This window comes from Melospiza melodia, chromosome 20, assembly GCF_035770615.1.
Source record: "Melospiza melodia melodia isolate bMelMel2 chromosome 20, bMelMel2.pri, whole genome shotgun sequence".
In the NCBI taxonomy this organism is placed as follows: domain Eukaryota; kingdom Metazoa; phylum Chordata; class Aves; order Passeriformes; family Passerellidae; genus Melospiza; species Melospiza melodia.
Genome location: NC_086213.1, coordinates 7046957 through 7066508, shown reverse-complemented (window position 1 = coordinate 7066508; position 19552 = coordinate 7046957). Strand labels below are relative to the sequence as shown.

At 44.4% G+C, this 19552-nt stretch overlaps 1 protein-coding gene across 5 annotated transcripts in view; it reads left to right on the top strand.

Annotated features, from left to right (window-relative positions):
* Positions 1-19178, top strand: part of HIC2 (HIC ZBTB transcriptional repressor 2) — a 71966-nt gene extending 52788 nt beyond the window's left edge. For 3 of the 5 annotated variants that reach the window (XM_063172857.1, XM_063172859.1, XM_063172860.1), the window contains 2 exons: positions 10093-10236; positions 16468-19178. In XM_063172857.1, the coding sequence (XP_063028927.1) occupies positions 16504-18216 (1713 nt within the window). In that variant the 5' untranslated portion in view covers positions 10093-10236; positions 16468-16503 and the 3' untranslated portion in view covers positions 18217-19178. Of the gene's footprint in view, positions 1-10092; positions 10237-11671; positions 11805-16467 lie in introns of all 5 variants that reach the window. The other 2 variants (XM_063172858.1, XM_063172861.1) reach the window with 2 other exon arrangements.
* The last annotated feature ends 374 nt before the right edge of the window (positions 19179-19552 follow it).

Here is a 19552-nt window from a genome sequence, read left to right as displayed (position 1 = left end):
TATATCAGGCTTTCAAACCTGTCCTGCCTGCTTTGGAAAATTTAAATCACAACCTCAGTTTAAATGCAACTGTAATGAATTTCATCAGGAATGAAGGGGGGGGGAAAAAAAACCAACAGAAAACCCAAAACCCTGAGGGGGAGGCAGCCACTAGAGTCCACCCTAATTTTCCTGCAGTTCTATTTGCATTAAGGTCTTTTGGCAAGTCCAGGCAGAAACTCTGATTGCACTTTGTTTCAGAAGACCTCGTTACTGAATCTGCTGAGACAAGGTACTGCAGCCCTGCAGCAGATTCCAGTTTCTGATGCATTTGGGGGACTTTGGGGAGAATGTCCAGACTTTCATTCTTGCTGGGCTGCTACAAAGTTCAAAGGAGGATGTCAGCAACAATTAATCACCTAGAAATGAAGGTCATTACAAAGTGGAAGTGTCCTGTGTAGTTAGGCATTGATCTCACTTCTGACTATGGAGGCAGGGGTGTTGCAGAGGAGAATTTCAGGCCCAAAGACCCACAGGAATATTCCCTTGAAGCTCTTCCTGGTCCCAGTGCTGCTCTGCTGTGCCTTCTCACTGTGCATGCACCACACAGTGTCAACAACAATTCCAAGAACCTTTTCTTTATTGTTCCTCTGTCTCACAACCATCTTTCACCTATTTCCAGCAGTCTTCCTGGATACCAGAGGTTGTTTTGGGGGTTGAAGCACAATCCTCAGTTACTGCTGTGACCTCTGACATGTAGGATTTGGCTTTACAGCCAGGTGTGTTCAAGAGTGTTCCTGATCCTTGGCTGTGCTTTGCTGCCTGCTCTGTTGTGCTGCCCTGAAGACCATGGGGTTTGTGAGGCTGAGCCAGACCAGGGCTGATGCAGAAAGAGGGCAAGATCTGACCTTTTAGGTGGTGGCTCTGACTTGGATGCCCTAAAACAGATCATGATGCCTCATCCTCTGTAATGATGGCTCTATTTTTGTGTGGTTTGGTTTGGAATTTTTTTTCACCTGGTAAGTAACATATTATTGGCAATGTTAATGCTGGCCTTTAAAAAAGCAACATAAAAGCACTGAGATCTGTTGTAGAGGGCCATGATGCAGAAGTACTATGTCTTATTTTAAAAGCCATGTCTGCCAGAGGATTCAGCCCTGCACTCTAATTATTCAGGTGTCTGTTATATGCAGGGATCAGAATGCTCTGCTGTGGCCTTTGGAAGAGTTAATAACGTGGCACTTTGCTCTTACCTGCTGACTGAAGCAGTTGGCACCATGGTAGTACCTGCTTGCTCTGTGTGGGTTGGGAGCAGAGCACAGGATTAATTTGGGGCTGTGTTGGCAAGGGTCTGTCAGCAGAGCTTGCCTAGCTGCCTGTGCCATGCTGGAGCTGTTAATGCTTTACTTTTATAAGCATTAACCCAGAGCACATTTTAAAAAATTCAAAATACTCACTGTTAGAGAGAGAGAGAGAGACACTTGCAAGCAGAAGAGCTCTGTACACACAGTGTTCATGGCTGGAGACTCCCTTCAAGGAATGCCCCAACACCTCAGCCTGCCAGCTTTGCTATCTTGGCATCTGACTGGGAAATGCAAATACTCAATCTTAATCCTTCATTCCCACATGCTGACATGTATCCAAGGCGAACTTCTGTGAATGTTGTTGTTATTTCCATATAACTTCAGCTGCTGCTTTGCTTCCCAGAACCTCCCCACCGTGTGTCTCAGTGCAGTGTTTTCCAGGTCTTTTGGATTTGTTTCCCTAATGGAAGGCAGGTTTTAGTGTGCATGTTCTTATCAGAAATCTGGGCAAGGGAGCTGAGGGCGCTTTCAGTGAGCTCACAGGTGACACTAGGCTGGGTGGGAGTGCTGCTCTGCTGGAGGGCAGGAAGGCTCTGCAGAGGGATCTGGACAGGCTGGATCCATGGGCTGAGGCCACTTGGGTGAGGTTCAACAAGGCTGAAAGGATGTTGTAGCCAGATGGGGGCTGGTCTGTTCTCCCAACAAGCAACAAGCAATAGGGCAAGAGCAAACAGCCTCAAGTTGCACCAGGGGAGATTTAGGTTGGATATGAGGGAAAATTTCAAAGAAAGGGTCATCAAGCATTGGAACAGGCTGCTCAGGGAAATGGTGGAATTGCCATCTCTGGAGATTATCCAAAGGATGTGTAGATGGGGCACTTGGGGATGCAGTTGAGAGGTGGACTTGGCAGTGATGGGTTAATGGCTGGACTTGATTTTAGGGGTCTTCTCCAGCCTAAGTGATTCTATGATTTTGTGTGGAGAAGAGGAACAAGCCCTGTGGTTGGGTTGTTTTTATAAGGCTCTTCTCTTTCTAATCCCCCTCCTACAAACCCTTCCACAGATTTTTAGATTCCTCACTAAATCCTTTAAATAATGTGATAATAAAAAATCCCCCTTCTAATACACATTTCATTTTGAAACCCACTAAACCTGACAACTAACTGTATTTGGTTTGTTGGCTTAAGAATCACAGGAAAAATAGAAGTAGAAACCCTGGGCCAGGACTCTAGACTCTATCACTAGAGAAAGAACAAATGATGTGTAATGGTGTTTTCCTGACCTCTCCTCTGCTTTTAGTAAGATGAAAAATTTCATCTGGCTATTGCTAATGTTAGAGAGTTGTGTAAAAATTAGAACATAATGAAGACAAATTTTAAAGTGGTGTCTGCTGCAGTTCTTGGGTGTGTTGTCTCAATTGCCTCCTACTTAGAGAGAGCAGCTGAAAAATCCAAGTCCTTTTCCAACATGTCAAAACCAACTTTTTCAAAGGATTCAGTAGCTGTGCCAAAGCACCTTGCCTATTTGTAAGCAAATGCCAAGGGTTGGGATTGTCTCTGCCAGGACCAGCATTCACACAGGCAGCTGACTCTCTTAAATCAATTTGATTAATTACTATATACCTCCTAATTTTTCAATAGGCAAGTCCCTGCCATTTCTTGCCTGCACAAGATTAAACTTTTACATTACATACCCTGTTATAAGACTTAGATTGTCTGGAGTAGGTCTGGGTGTGCAGTGACTGCTCCTGGAAGGGGCTGGGGATTGGGCATCACTGTCAGGCTTCTTACATGAGGTTCCAGAGGAAGCAGGTGTGTGACAGCCATGTTAGCATCTGTGATGGAGGATACCTTGTGATAAGAAGGATGTGATTTATTCAGGTTCTTCAGAGGTGTTGGCTTGTTTGGTTTGAGATTTTTGAGGTGGTTTTCCTGCTGTTAAAACATGTTCTTTGAGTGAAGTACCTCCCAAGAAAATGCCTGGAGAAGGGAATAGATTAGGCCAAGGTGGACTGACTTGGTGGGTCAGGGGAAGCTGGATGGCATCAGAACATCCCTGTGGCTGGGCAGCCTCAGGATGTGTGTGTTTCCGAGCACCTGCAGTGTGGGGGAACAATGCCACAATTTATTCGGCCCTTCTCTGTGACAGAGCTGCATGTGGCTGAATAATGTGCAGCCAGGGGCTGAGAGCAGCTGGATCCTAGGTACAGGTGTTTGGGAATGCACATTGCCAAGAGAGGATACATTATGTATCCTCACTAAGAGAACTTTCTGCATCCTCTGGGTGTCTCTTGATGCTGTTACATCACTGGGCTCTGCTGGAAGTGGTAAGGATGGAAGAATTTCACTTTTTCCTTCCACTGTAAGGTGTGGTATCAATGTTTGTTGTGGCTGTTAGCAGAAGTTTGTATGTGTATTACTCCTTGGGCCAGATTCTGATCCTATTTATGTAGCTGTAAAACTGCTGTGTTGTTCCATCTGTGTCAGGGAAGTTCCAGCCTCTCTGGTTGTTTTTAGGATTTGGTTCTGCTTGGCTTTTTGGTTTGTTTTCTCCTTCCTTTAACCACTTTCCTTTCTGAGAGGGGAGAACTTCATGGGAAGTGATCCAGCAAAGTTTTAAAATAACCTTTTAGTGTGGGTTTGGTTTTGGTTTTGTTTTTTTTTCAAAATCTTGCTCAAACTTTTAAATATGTGAATTGTCTCTGTGAATTCTGAGTGCCTCTGAAACCTGCCAGCCAAGCCTAAATCTTGCAGGAGGTGTGGCCACATTTGTGTTCTCAGAGCTCTCTGGCACAGACACCTGGTACACCTGTGTCTCCTGCTAGTTTCAGTACTGTCATAACTTCACCCCTCATGCCTGTTTCTCTGGTACCTCCTGTTTTTCCCAAGGTTATCTTCTAAAAATAGAATGTGTTACAGATTTTCACTCCCCCACACCCACCTTGAGGACAGTAATTACCAATGAGATGGTTTTAATTATGCTGAAAGAAGGAGGGTGATGCATTTGGCTCTGCTCTTTGAGGCTTTTTTTTTTTCTGTCAGAGAAAAAAATTGCACAGATTGCTTAGTAATTTCCTTAGGTGACAAATATAAAGTGAGTAGCTTTTGAAATACTAAAGCTTGAGTATTTAAACATTTGATAAATCATGGGTTAACTGAAGAATAAAATTAGGATGTTTTGGCACCAGCAGAATTCAATGCAAAGGTCTCAATCTGAATAGAAAATCTCTTAATTTCCTTAATTGTTAAACTGGTAGAGATAGCTGTGGTATCTGTGGCATTCAGCTGTCCAGAAACCAAAGCCATGCTCAACCCAAGTGAGCAGGGATGCTTTGGATGATGCAGTTATCTGTCAGCAGCCAGAAATTAAAACATTATTCATAAGACAGAAAAACACTTCTCTAAAATGAAAAAATAAAAACCTGAATGAAAGCATATTAGTGTTTGAGTGGATGATGCTGACTTTACTGTCCTCTAAACTATGCCTGCAGCAGCCCAGAGCTTATTGTCATATAAACCAAGAGAAGTAAAAGGGAAGCTGTCTCTATAGGCTACATGATGGAGCTGGTGAGCAATTGCTGTGATAGTAGGGTGCTCTGTGTGTGCTAATTGCCTACAGATAGAAATGCTGTGTAAAGGAGTCATTGCTGGCACACTGACACAGGCTGGCAAACTGAACTGTTTGGTGGAAGGATAAGAATCTACTACAGCTCTTTAAAATCACGCTCATTGTGATCACCTCATGTTCAAACATTACTTTCTCCACTGTGAGTAAAGGCATAGCACATTTCACAGATCATCCCTTAAAATAAAACCAGATTGGTGCATAAGAGACCAAGTCAGCACAAGCATGCACTGTGCTATACAAGTAGCACTGTACATTCTTAGGCAAGAGTGTGCTGCTACACAGAGCTCAGAATGAAATGGGAACAGGGATGGTGCTTCAGGTTTTACAGCCACCTCTGTGCTCGACTTTGACAATTATTTATTACCACTAATATTGTGCTTTGTAAACTTATATAGTGCTTTATGAAGTAAGACATGTTTCCTATTTTAAAGATCTTATAATCTTGTGGGCTGATAAGGGGTGCAGATTATCCCTTGGATGTTCATAAATAGCATTAGCACTAAGAGTTTTATTAGCACTGGGTCCTTTCAAGCCTGTGGCTCTTTCTTTTTCTTAACAACACTTCCCTATTCAGGTGCTGAAATAAGGATTTCTACAGCACGATGTTCCAGGCTGGAATAATGTGGGCATTCTTTGGTTTTGCTTGTAGTGAAAAAGCAAAACCCAAGCAGAGTCCCAGCACAGTGGCTGTAGCTCTGCATGGCTTTAATCCACAGCCTTTGCTTGGCTCTCTGAGACTGCAGATCTGGAGTTTGGGGGATGGCAGCAGAGAGCAGGCTCGGGAGGTTTGTGTGTGTGTGTGTGTGCTTGCGCGTGTTTTAAATAAACAAACAATGCAACAGCAACTTCAACAAACTGTGAGCAGTACTAATTTGTTATAGGGCTGTCTTGCCTTCTGGCAGTGTTGATTTAGGAGAAGCTGAGCAGACTGGAACGGATGCAGGGAGCTGCCAGTTTCCTTGCTCTGTATATGGTCCAGCATAAAATACTTTTAAGGGTCCTGTCCTGAGGAGCTTTCAGATTACAGGATAAAGCACATACATAGGCTGTCAATCCCTTTTCAAAACCAAATCTTAGGCAAAAGTACCTTTCCCCCTGCTTTGCTCCACCCCTTCCACTTTCTTAAAATGAAGAGAAGTTTTAAGTCTTAATTCATGACAAAAGGCTATAATTTGTGTACTTTGAGGACTGCCAGGAAATCCTTGGCCTTGACAAGAATAGAGTGCAGGGAAGGAAAGGAGGCAGATCCTGTGCTTTGGACTGTAGCAAAGTTTTCAACACCCCATGACCTTGCTGGGCTGCCTTTCATAACACGCCTGGGGCTGTAATCCCCCAGGCTGAGAAGCTGTCTGTCAGGGAGGGCTGGCCAAATGTGCCCCAGGTATCTGCAGCCCTGGACCACTGCTGTGCAGGACAAACCAGCAGGATGGGAGCCTTGCTGGGAAAAGGTGGATTTTGGAAACATACATAGAGTGACCTCCCTGCAGTCTGTGAGCTGACTTTAAATAATGCTTGAAGTCCCAAATGAAGAAGACAGAAATAAAACAGTCAAAATAAGAAGTAGGGGTTGAGGAAAAGCAGCCAAAAAATTAAGAATCTTGAAAGTGAGTAAACTCTGCTTTCCCATTAGGTCATTTGGATGCAATACAGGCATTTTGTAGAACTTTGAGTCTGTTAGGCCTTCTGCTTTCACAAGCAATAGTGGCTTCCTGGCCTTCTCTCAGTTGCCAGGCTCAGATGTGCTGAGACTTCTTGGTGGCTGCAGAGAATCAAATACAAAGGATTCAGGGTGATGGGTTAAGTATCTGACTTGGAGGGATGTTTGGTAGGTAGGCAGTACAGCCCTAATACTGCTGGGACCAATTCTTAGAGTGGCTTGCTTGAAAGACTTCAGCAAAGTAAAACTTAGAAAGATTTCTTTGCTAAGTACAGGCCTGTGTATGGTCAGTTTTGGGGGAAAAGCAAAGAAAAAGCAATGTGGCTAAGTGCTTAAAGTGCTATTTTTAAGGTATCATTCATATTAAGAACTGTTGCTGGATCTATTGATATGGGTAAAGGGAATGAGATTTTTTTTCTTACTGGAAAAAAACAAGACAGCAATGCTTGTTTTGTGCACACTGTGCTCACCACTGCTCTGGCTTATGGTGAGAGAGATGACATTTTGGTCCAAGACAGTAACTACACCCCTAAGCATGGACACTTGCTGTTAACTATTGCAACTCCTGATATTAGCAGTATTGTGAGTGCACATGCTCCTGTCCAGACTGCTTCTCTCTGCAGAAACGTTTGCAGAGTCCACACAAGAAATGAGAATAAACAGGCCGATTGGGAGGATCTTTATCAAACCTGTTCCCATTTTTCCTGTGCTCTGAGGCTTTGTTTGCTCTAACAAATCGTGTAACTAAGGAGTCTGAGTCACAGTCACTAGTTCCAGCTGCCTGCCTCATCCCTGTCCTGGAGATCCCTCCCCAGCTGCAGGGACAGTTGAAAGGGTCATGCATTTGCTCCAGTATTACTGCATTTCACAACCTGCTATCAGCTTGTACCTGTGGTGACTCAGAGCCCTAAAGCAGTGCTGCAGCTGAGACTATGCTGTAGGACAGTCTTGGTTGGAAGAGGGTCATGACATTTCTCCTCCTCCACAGTGCTGGGTGTGCTGCTGCCCTCAGAGCAATGCTCAGCATGATGCTGCCACCCCATGCACCCCCTGCCAATGGCCACCTTACTGAAGGACAGGGCCCAAGACTGGCACTCTCTAGGATTAACTGGGAGGTAGCAACGATCCTTTATTCATGTCCTAAATTCTTGCATTGTAAAGGGAGAATTCTGTACAGGCTCAGAGGTGGCTGGGAAACAGAAATTTTGCATACCAAAGGGGCATTTGAGATACTTCATTCAATATGTTGTTGTTGTTATTTTCATGCAATAGGGAGTAAATAAATGAATTAAATGAGATTAGCATTGGACATTGGAGTTGCCTTTACTACTTGCAGTGTAGGTACAACTAAAACTGAGTTTGCTCAGTTGTAGGATGAGAAGAAGAGCCCAGAGTCTACTGCTGGTTACTAAGTGGTCACGAGCTTCTGAAGCTTTGTTTTGTGTCACTGCTCTGCTCCTGAGATCAACTGTGCTCTGTGGATGTGCAGGAGTTTTTAATGCTGGACTCTGGCTGACAAGACCTGCAATGTCCATGCCTCTCCCCTTCTCCTCCCAGTAGAGGTTTGGGTAGCCCTAGTCTCCTATGTGTCAGCAGTGACAAAAAATGTATAATATACAAGCACTCTGTTTAGGAGTTGGCAGGAAGCTTCATTTCTGACTGCAGTGAGATGTTCTAACAGTAGGAAACACCTTTGGTTGGAGCAGTTCTCTGCTAAACTCTGCCCTAGAGGGGAATACAACTATGGAGAAGAGCCCTTGCTTCACAGTGGCGAGAAGTAAATTGATGTAATCCGGGTGGGAAAAACCTCATGTTTGAGCTGCTGTTCAAGAAATACCTTTATGCAGCATTCAGCCTCTGTTAAACTGAGAATTGCTGGTATTGCTTATGGTTGAGATGCTGGGAGATTCAGCCAGAGTTCAGCTTGCTCTAATGCTGTGCAGAGCGTGATCTTCTGGAGAGGGGGGAGCTCCAAATTCCTGGAGCTCTGGCCCAGGGTTCTTCAAGTGTGGTAGTTAACTGGGGGTTGGCCTGTTCATGCTGGCAGTGGTCTGTTCAGACTAGTTCAGCAAATGCTCTTGGCTGAGCACAGCCCAGGTCAGTAGGCAAACAGTTGCTTACATTTCACTTCTTCATTGACAAGATTTAAAAATCTTCAGCCTACAGCAGTCAAAACAGGGTGATCTGAATACAAAAGATCTATAATTTCAGTGAGAAAGGGGTTTGGTTACAGAGTTGTGGGGATAAGTATGCAGGTGGGAATGATGGGCACACTGTCCTGGGCCGAAGCCCAGCAGATGTTCAGGAAGAATGAACTATCTTCTTATACTCTGTCCTTGTATAACAACCCATTCCATTTCTCAGGCCTGTGTCCTCCTTCATGCTCTCTTTCATTCAACATTAAATATTATAGGTCTTTTTCATTTGGCCTTTTATCTTTTAAGGCTGATAATCAATAGTATTCTCACTTTTAAAATGTAAGATTTCTATCTCCAGGAACACAGCTGGAGACATGCAGCCATCAATGTGATAAAAGCTGTGCACGTTTCACTTTACCATCAGGGTCCAAAAACCCATGTTAAATCTCTACCAGGCTGCAGGGTTATTTCTGTACTGGTTTTTGGTGGATTTGGGCTTTGTTTGTTTGTTTTCACTGGGGCAGCATCACCACTTGTAGAAAGGAACCTGTTCTTAGCATCTACCCTGAGACTGCTCCACGATAATCCCACTGGAGCTGATTAGAGGAACTCCATGGGAAGGAGATGCACTGCAGAGGATACAACCAGCCTGTCAAACCTAGGGTAGCTGTGCTATGTGCCTTTCCCTGACATGGAAAAAATGATGTTGCTTTTTCCTTTGGGCAGGGGAGGGTGGAATTACAGACCTTAAGTTTTGTGATGCGCATACAAGCTGCAGTTCACCATGAATCAACATGATTTCCAGTCTCCAAGAATGGAGATTAAATGATCACTGAAGCATCATTATAAATAGGAGAGGGTACGCAGTGTCGTCTTCTCCCACCTTGCACCAAAGTATCCAGCCTGGTCCAATGCCATAACATCTCTAGAAGATCTTTTCAAAGGCTTGGGAAGTGGGCCAGGGAAATGGGGACAACACAGTGGATGAGGTTTGAAGTGTTTCTTCTGCTGTACTGTGTTGGGAATGAGACCAAAAGCTCTGGCACCAGGCTGTTCTTGTCAGAGAGGCATTTCTACATGGTGATGATATTTCATTGCCTGAATTTCTGGGCAGAAGGAAGCTGGTGCAGACATCCTGGGATCTGCTGGTTTTGGATACATGTGACCTGGTCCCCCTGAAGCTCAGTGCTCTTGGGAGTCATGAACACGAGTGGCCAGGGAGCAGCAGTAAGAAACTTGCAGAGTCCCGTTCTGCTTCTGTCACAGTTCACCAGCTGTGGGAGATGGGTGGAGGGGAGGCTGTTCTAGCAGTTACATATTTAAGGCAGGTGGCTGTATTAAAATGTACGTTTCAATTTTGATTGCAGTATTTTAATTGCATTTAACAGCGTCCCTGCTGGTTCTCCATTCTGCATCCGTGCAGCCACGTTCTATTGATGGCCTGTTGTGATTTCAATGGAACATCATGGGATGTACCTGGCACGTCGGGCAGCACTGGATGGAGGTGCCTTTAGCCCAATGTACCTGGCATGGTAAGCGGCAACCAAGTGGTTAAATCTGCATTCTACTGCTCACAGTTTCAGCTTGTATAGCAAGGTGCTCCTGCTTTGCTGCAGCCTTGCATTGACTGGAAATCACTTTGCTCTTCTGATTTTAGTGCTTTCATGCACACAGAGCCCCTTCCCTTTTCACCCACGGAGATTCCCCTTCCCTGGGAAGTTTGCCATGCAGTAGAGAAGGGCCTAGCCATGTCAGGCTCTCCTTGTTGTTCTAGAACATGAGAGAAAGGACTGGGAAATCATCTCCTTTTTTTCCTCTCCTTTTTGGGCCAGGAGCTGGTAGCAGTTGAGCAGGTATTGCCCACGTCCCAAATATCCAAACGTTGCCGCACAGAGGTACCAGACAGGTGCTCGTGTCCCTGAGCAAAGCTGTGCCATTTCTGCAGGAGTCCTGCAAGAGCTGCCTTGGGGAGCCAGGAGGGCAGTTCTGCCTGGCACTAATTGGAATGTAACAAATTAAACAAGGGCCACTTTCAGTTTGCTGATGTGGTATCCTCTGCAAAATGATCCTCCATCCTCCATTTCCCTTCTCCTTTCCATGCCCACACCTGCAAAATCAGCTGCACATCCTGATCTGTCCTGCATGTTTTCTCTACCTCCCCCAGCTCTGCAGACCTCTGCCTGAGTAACTTCACATGTTGGTCTTAGCTATTTTAGAGTGCTAAATATTTGTGTGAGAAAAACAAGGGTGCTGCATCCTGTTTTCTGCTTGAGCCTTCTTCACAGAGCTTTTGCTGTTCCACTGCCAGTGATGAAAATGCATGTTTGTGCCTCAGCTTCTGAATTCTGCTATCTGACTGCTCCAAGGGGCCGGGGATAGGGAACCATTTGGACTAACACAGTTCCAACACTTCTCCCCATGCTTCTGCTGTTCTAGAATGTGAATATCTTTAAAAGTCATGGGCCAACGACCTGCCAAATGCAACTCCTGGGGGCAGGTTAGTGGCTGTGAAGCACCCACTACACTGACACCTCTGAGGGTCCTGGCTCTGTTGGGATGTGGGGAAAGGAAGATCAGATAAGCCAGTGGGGAACAGGAAAGCTCTCTTCCCAGTGGGGTCAACAAGTGCTCAAAAAAAGTTGGTTCATCTGAGACTGAAGGGTGCAGAAGTCATCTGTTTCAGTTTCACTCGGTTCCAGTAGCAGCTGGACACAGCATTTTTAATGTCATAAATTGGTGGGAGAGAGCTATGTAGGAGACTGTGGATTTCATTTTGTCTTGTTCTTCCCCATGCTCACTGCTGCAGTGTCTGCTCAGTGCAGCCCAACTGCTTGGGAAGGTGGAGAAATAAGTAAGCAGGCCACTGTCTTTTTCTGGGTCTATTATAACATGCACAGTAGGCTGATGTTTTAACAGCATCTAATTTGATACATCACATCTAATCTGTTTGTTGGTTTTTATCTGCAGTACTGTTAACTCACTGTTCAGGTGCTTGGTGTCTAGCCTTCTCATCCAGCCACAAATCCTCTACGTGAAATGAGTGATTCCTTAGATCTGTTTATGATTGATTCTTTGCTTCACTGGTGTTGCTTCTTAAAAGGTAAACAATATTCATGTGCTGCAATCTATAACTCAGAGATGGAATCAAAGAGCATCTCCTGCCAGAGGTTGCTAAGATAACACATTTAGCATTCATTCAGCAATTACTTTTGGGTAGAGATTTAGTGATATTAAAGAGAATCAAACCTGTAGTGAATATGTAGATTTTATACTGTTGAAAGAGGTGAAGGGATGTCTCTTCTCCTCTGTTTAGCAATTTCATTTTCTGTGGTGTCCAGAGTCTTTGTGCAAATTGAGAGCAAATGAAGTTTTTTTCCTGCCGTGTAGTGAGAGCAGCACAGCTCCAGGAGCAGCCTGTGTGTTGTGCAGAGCCCCTGGGGTCAGGGTGTGCCCCAGGCTGGGCACAGCAGCTCGCAGGTCCCAGCTCCTGGGGCACTATTGGGTATGAAGGTGCTGTCGGCTCTTAGCTTGCAAAGCTTTGTTTGATGTGTGGCATCTGCTTGCAGCATTACTGTATTCTGTGATTTGTGCCCTGTACTTCTCATGTCTTTGCATGTGCTGTGTCTCAGTGTCATGGATATGGTGGAGGTAGTGGAGAGCCTTAGCCTTGTTTCATTCCCTTCTAGCATGGGAGTATTTGAGCAGGTTAACTGCTCTGAAAAAAGTGTCTTGAATGTGAGAAACCCAAGCTGAATCTGGGAAAAGACCATCACTGCTGCCATTTGTCCAGAGCCTTCTGTAATCCCCTTTTAACTACAAATGGGTGAAATTTTGCACACCACATTCAATGCTTAAAGACTGTGGCCCCAGTGAGACATTTATGTATTCTTGAGGTCTGGGGAGTTGGGTTTTTTACTAGAAATGCACCTGAGCCTTTTCTGAACCAGGGCTCCTCTGAACTGGGAGTGTATTTTTTTTCTGGTGTTTTGTTTTTTTTCTTTCCAGAAAACAGAAAAGGAAGGGTTATTAAAAATGATACTGAAATACAAGAAGTATAAACCACTGTGATTTTAAAGGGCTTTGGAGGGTTGTGGTGATGTTAGTCAAATGTTATGGTTTGTTAAGAGACACTCCCTGCAAACTAATGGATAGCAAGGCCTTTCTAAGCTGCACCTGCCATTTGTTTGGGTAAATAACTTTTAAAGAGGATTTAAACTCACAGTTGTCCTAGGTCCCATGCTTTCAGCTAGAAGTGAGATTCTAGGAATGCCATAAGTTAAGGAATAATGCCTGCTTCTCTTTTGCTAACAACTTTTCCAACACACTTTTCTTCCTCCACCTCTGAAATTGCATCATGGTCAAAGAAGGGTCTGTAACTAGACACCTCTCTGAAATATCTGGACTGGATTTATTTTTGTTGAGGACTGCACAAGATACACAAAGCAGGTTGCAATAAGGCTTTTGTCAACAAAGGGACATCAGCCAAAGGAGTGTTCTCTGAGCCATACTCCTGTCCTGGGCAAAGCCCTTGGTGGGCAATTCTGACAATGTTTTAAACACAATGCTCTAAGCTTGGTTGAAGGTTTTGCTGCCTTGATTCATTACATTCATTTTTTTGGGGTTGTTAAATCCACGTTAGACTTCAGCTAACAAATTCAAATTTGATAGGCATGGTTATACTGCTTACACCAGACCACTGCATTTGAAATCTGCTGAAGGTAATAGCCTACCTTATACATATGTCCTACTGAACATGAACAGTCCTGTAAAATTTGACATGTGAGATAAATAGAGGTAATTTAAACAACTTGTACTATGCTAGTTTTTATGCAGCAGAACATACTCAGTAATAATATTATCTTTCTCATGAAGGTCAGTAGCAGAATTAGAATTCTAACTCTCTTTCCAGGGCTTTCTCTGTTGGCTCATTACTTGGTTTCAATATCATTTAAGGCAGAAAGTAAAAAAAAAAAACAGTAAAAAGAAAAAAAAGGTAAAAAGCTAAAAATATTCTGCATTAATAGCTGTTTTAAGTCTTAAGGCTTAGACAACTTGAATCCAGTGATTTCTAGGCCTCTGCTCTTAGTGCTACATCAATGGGAAATAAGCCTACTTAAACTTCAGTAATATTATTATTATTACGACTACTACTACTTTGTTTAGGCAGAAAATATTGGCTATACTGTTTCCCTTCCTTTCCCATATTTGTTCCTTTATGGAACACTTAAAAATCACACCCAGGGATTTTGTGTGTTACATGCATGGAACAGCACCATGATGTTTGCAGTGAGATTGTAGTGCTAGGCTGTTTCCTGCTATCTGTAGTACTAGGCTGTATCTTGCTGTAAATGCAGGATGCATTTATATAGCAAGATGCTGTTAAGTTGCAAGCCATGTTTTTGTCCTCCCCTATCGATGTATCTCAGTGACCCAGAAGTAAGGGCTTTTACTGGCCTGGCTAGATAAAAGTGGATATTTTGTGCCTCTGTGCTGCTGCTTCTTCCACTTAATCAGCAATTCTGGAAGCAATCCACAAGAACCAGACATGCTGCATCCTCTATCCTGCAACTCTGATCAGACTAATTACATCAAAACTTGGTTTTTAAATGCTCAGCACTGCTCAGGGGAGGACAGGAGCCCCTGTTCTATCACATTTTTCTGATTCTGCAGGGTGAGTTTCTATTACAGAAACACTATGGGTGGAACTAGCACCATGGCAAGCCTGTACTTCCTCCTTTTGGCTGCCACCCTTTCTAAAGGCATCGAGCTCTGGGGACAATGTCCATGTGCACAGAGGCACCGCGGTGAATCCACCGTGTTCTTGAGTTGCCATCCATTGCTGAAACAAAATCAAATGGGGAAGCAGAGCAGCCTTTTTAGATGTGGGCCAGGGTGATGAGCCAGAGGGATCTGTGTGGATGCTAAATTAGGTGCTGCTGCACTGAAGAGCCACCAAGAAATTCCACCAAAAGCATAAGCAAGCACCAGGCTGACCAGCAAACAAGCAAAGAGCTGTGTCCTGTGGAAAAAGGGAGGCATCTGCTTGGCAGATCTGTTAGGAAAAGTACCAGGGTAGTCAAGCAACAATGCTGGAGGAAATATTTAATTTTTTATCTTTTTGGTAGCTTTTTTCATAAAGCAAAACCTCTCTGTTGTGCAGAAATGGATGATGTAAATTTACCACCTTTCTGCCAAATGCAGTCTTTCTGTTTATCATCACATAGTAAGAATCAGGTTTGAGGGAAGCAATTTTTTATACTAACTGCATCACTCCTTATTTCTTTTTGTTGTGTACCTATACTTGGCACAGAGGGAACATAATGCAGTCTGATGCTTCATCATTTGAACTCTGGTGGGACAGAGTGTGGTAATAGAACACACAAACAATAAAAAAATTAACTGATGATGTTTTTAAGAGAGAACTTAAGCTCTTAAATTCTCTATTTATGGCTTGCTTCTCCTTCAATAAGAGAAATGTTTCAATAATATGATGAACTGGGAAAGGAAGAAAGGAAGTAGAAGGCTAAATGGTGGTTGTTGTTAATTTGATATTTAATTCCTTCTTTTGAACCTCAGAAACTATTTTAAATTAACTTTAATGGATAAATGCAAGTAGTAGTTGGCACTTTCAAACAAACGCACACACACCAAAAAGCCTTCCAAAAAACAAGGAAAAAAAAATTGGTCTTGGATTCCCAAATGCAGTCCCAGATTGAATTCTGGGTTTGATTGTAATATCTACCTAACGTGCAACTGCAGTTAGTTCTGACATATCTCAATGTGGCTGTTTCCTACAGTCCATACCACTGGGAATGCCAATATAAACATCTAAACTAAAATACATCATGACTACTGTTTGTGAAATGCATTAACTATATGCAGGTAACCACAATTTTCCTCTCTTTATCGTATTTCAGGATAGAGAAACTGTGACTTGAGATATGCTACTTAACTCTATTATTTTAAACAAAATTATTCAAAAATTAAAGACAGAACAAAATTAACTTGAGAAAAATGTTTCAGATTTGTGAAGACATTTGGTGACATTTAGCTAGCTCAGCATCCTGAATTTCAGCCAGTTGAGGGTTGATTCTGACCCTACGTGTTAATGGATTGGGATGTGGACATAGCCAGGGAAGTGGTTTTTAAAGCAGCTTTTTATTCTCTTAAGGAGGCTTCCCATTCACACCTCAGTGTGGGTAATTCCATCTTCAATGGATTTAGTTGCTACATGTCATTTTCTCAACCCCAGAGCAGCTGGGTGTTACAAGATTTCAACATGTAATGGCCAAGAAACAAACTCCACATTAAAGCAGGGAAGCTGCAGTTTATGCAAATTATTTTACATGCTCAGATATGCAAATGACAGTGAAGTAGATGCTTCTCTTTTCTTCCTCTTTTTCTCACTTCTCATACTCCCTTCAAGTCTGTGTCAGGAGAGAAGAGCTTTCCTCTGTACCTAATTGTTTTCCTATTGTTTTCATGCTGATATCTTTTGAATAGTGATTCCAGCCAACGACAATTACTTTTGTAAAAAGATAATTACAAATCTGATTTTTGAAAGATTTGAATCAAGTCTTAGCATGAGAAATATTTCTCTCTGTATTCCCAGCAGGATCACAGCTTGCTGGGCTCAGTGTTCTTAGATCTCCCAAGTCAGTGTCAAGCCTAACATAGTCTGCACTGTGTTAAACAAGTCTATTAAATGTAACCTGCTCTAGTGGAGACAGCACGCTCACACCTCTCATCCTCGTGTTTTTCAGGTGGTAGGGTGAAGGTGAGAGGACGAGAAGGTGGAGATGGAACTGCCAAATCATGCCAAACAACTGCTACTGCAGCTGAACCAGCAACGAGCCAAAGGTTTCCTCTGTGATGTGATCATTGTGGTAGAAAATGCCCTGTTTCGTGCCCATAAGAACATCCTGGCAGCCAGCAGCATGTATTTCAAATCCCTTGTCCTGCATGACAACCTGATAAACTTAGACACGGACATGGTGAACCCCACCGTGTTCCGGCAGATCTTGGACTTTATTTATACTGGCAAGCTCTTAACGACTGACCAGCCTGGTGAACAGAACTTTAATGCTCTCCTCACCGCAGCAAGCTACCTCCAACTGCACGACCTGGCAGCTCTCTGCAGAAAGAAGCTGAAGCGGAACGGCAAGTCCTTTGCTGGCAAGGCCGGTGGCCTTGGTGTTGGGAGATCTGCCAGGAGTCAGAGACTTTCCACTGCTTCAGTCATCCAAGCTCGCTATTCAGGGTCAAATGAGGGGTTGAAGGGCTCGCACTCAAAGGAGCTGTCAAAGGGAAAGCTCTCTGATGACGAGGTCTTCATCAGCAGCTCCAACCAAGAGAACTGTCACTCCTTAAGCAGGGGAACCAGCAAGAACGGCGGTGGGAGCAGCAGTGCGAACGGGAGCACCGGTGACCAGGAACTAGGCCTTGACCTGTCCAAAAAAAGCCCCTCGCTCCCTGCCGCAGCCTCCCACGATGACACGCAGCACAGCGAAAGCCAGCACGGCTCTCCCCAATCTGCCTCAGCCCCTGCAGCCAACAGTGCCTCATCGTTCGACGAGCCTGGCGTCGGAGCCCCCCACAGCATGGCGGACAGCAGCGACCCCATGGAGATGGATCTGAGTGAGGAGTGCCACCACTCACTGACAGAGAGCAGCCAGCGCAAGGGCCTCCGGCACTCATCCCGCAAGAAGGAGTGGATCAAGAAAGACAACGCCTTTGACCGAAAAGAAGGGGGCAAAGACAGGGACGAGGGTGAAGGGCTGCCCAATGGTATCCTGCTGGGGCCCTTGTCCAAGTCTGTGGAGAGGAGTCTGGCTGGGGCCTACGGGGCAGACCTGCCCTACCCGTGTAAGGAGGAGGTAGAAAACGGTAAGGAGAACAGTGATGACAGTGGCCAGAGCGAGAGCGAGAGCGGCGGCCATACCAGTGCCAACTACGTCTACCGGCAGGAGGGGTTTGAGCCGGTGGCCTATGGTGACAACCTGTATGTCTGCATTCCCTGTGGCAAAGGCTTCCCGAGCTCTGAGCAGCTCAATGCCCACGTGGAAACGCACACTGAGGAAGACCTTTACATCAAGGAGGAAGGCACATACGGCAGCAAGGATGAAGCTGAGGATTTGTCCAACCCCAATCAGTCCTACGCTGCGGAGTCCCGGCCCTTCAAGTGTTCAGTGTGTGAGAAGAGCTACAAGGATCCGGCCACGCTGCGGCAGCACGAGAAGACTCACTGGCTGACGCGGCCCTTCCCTTGCAACATCTGCGGCAAGATGTTCACACAGCGTGGCACCATGACACGGCACATGCGCAGCCACCTGGGGCTCAAGCCCTTTGCTTGTGAGGAATGTGGGATGCGCTTTACCCGGCAGTACCGACTAACAGAGCATATGCGTGTCCACTCAGGAGAAAAACCTTACGAATGTCAACTGTGTGGTGGGAAATTCACCCAGCAGCGCAATCTGATCAGCCACCTGCGAATGCATACCTCTCCCACATAAGCCAAAGACTCCAGAATGAGCTTCAAGCCCATCCGCAGTGATTTACCTTTCTGTAGACTTGCTGCTTAAAAAAAAAAGAAAAAAGAAAAAAAAAAAAAAAGGGGCAACTCCCCATACTCTGTTCAGTCATGAGAGGCCTAAACAAATGTAGCTTTAACATTTAAAAAAAAGTTGTTTTTTTTTCCTTTTTTTAAGAAAAGAAAGGTCCACAGCCAAGCTGATGCATTTAGTCCCAGTCTCCCTTCAAATTTTGATGACCTGGCAGGAAATACCTCTCCTTTTTGCACACATCGACTTCATTGCCATATTGTTTATCTGGAGCAGGTAGGGGGACCTTGGGGAACTTTCAGTCTCTGCTGGCTCCCCCTCCCTGCCTCTTTCTATGTTCCTGTCACTGTACTCATCTCCTCTCCTAAAACCAAACTCAGTAGGGGTATTTCTTGCCATAAAAAATAAAAAAACAAAATACACCTTTTCAGTGGCCTAAGTAGCTGTGAAATAACAGCATTCTCAAGTGCAGAAGCTGAGTCTGTGGACCATCTCACGGGGTTGGCAGTCCCTCCAGAGACTGTGGGAAAGCCACAGCAGCGGTGAAGCCCACCCCTGTCCCCCTGGGCTGGCGATGGTGAGGAGCAGCTCTCAGGGCTGCACCAGTCCCAGTACTTCATTTAACAAATGGCGAAGCCTCCCTTACCATCCCTCCCCATTTTGGTTTTGATCTTTGTCCTTGGCACACATAACCACGTGCCACCTTCTCCCATAAAACATGCAAACCTCTTTTGCCTTACCCATGACTGAACAGGGACTGGATGCCCTGGGAATTTCTTTCAGTGAGCAGGGGGTCGTCTTTACTTTTCTAGTAGTTTCGTATGAATATTCTTTGCTTAGAGGTACTTGTTTTATTAAAGGAAAAACCATTGTAACGTTTATGTGAATGTTTGAACTGGAAGGTCTGAGGTTAATTCTAGGGTGGGTGGGTGGGGAGGGGGTTTGATGTAGGCTGGACTTGCTACAAGTTCCATAGGTACTTTTTTATTATTTTTTTATTTTATTTTTTGTGTGTGTGTATGTTTTTAGCTTTCCTCCCTCACTAAAGAGCAAGTCTGTGTGGACAGACTTGTTACCTTTGCTACCTCTTGAATTCATGAGAACAATAAGATGGTTAGTGAAAGATTAGGCATTTTTTTTAATTGTAAGTAATTAAATGTATAAAAGTAGAAGCTAAATTAAAGTTAAGGGATTTTTACCACCCCGTCCTTCCATCAAAAGTCAACTAGAGAAATGTTAAAGCAAAGCTTGGCCAAAGACAAAGCAAAAAATACACTGAGCTAGAGGC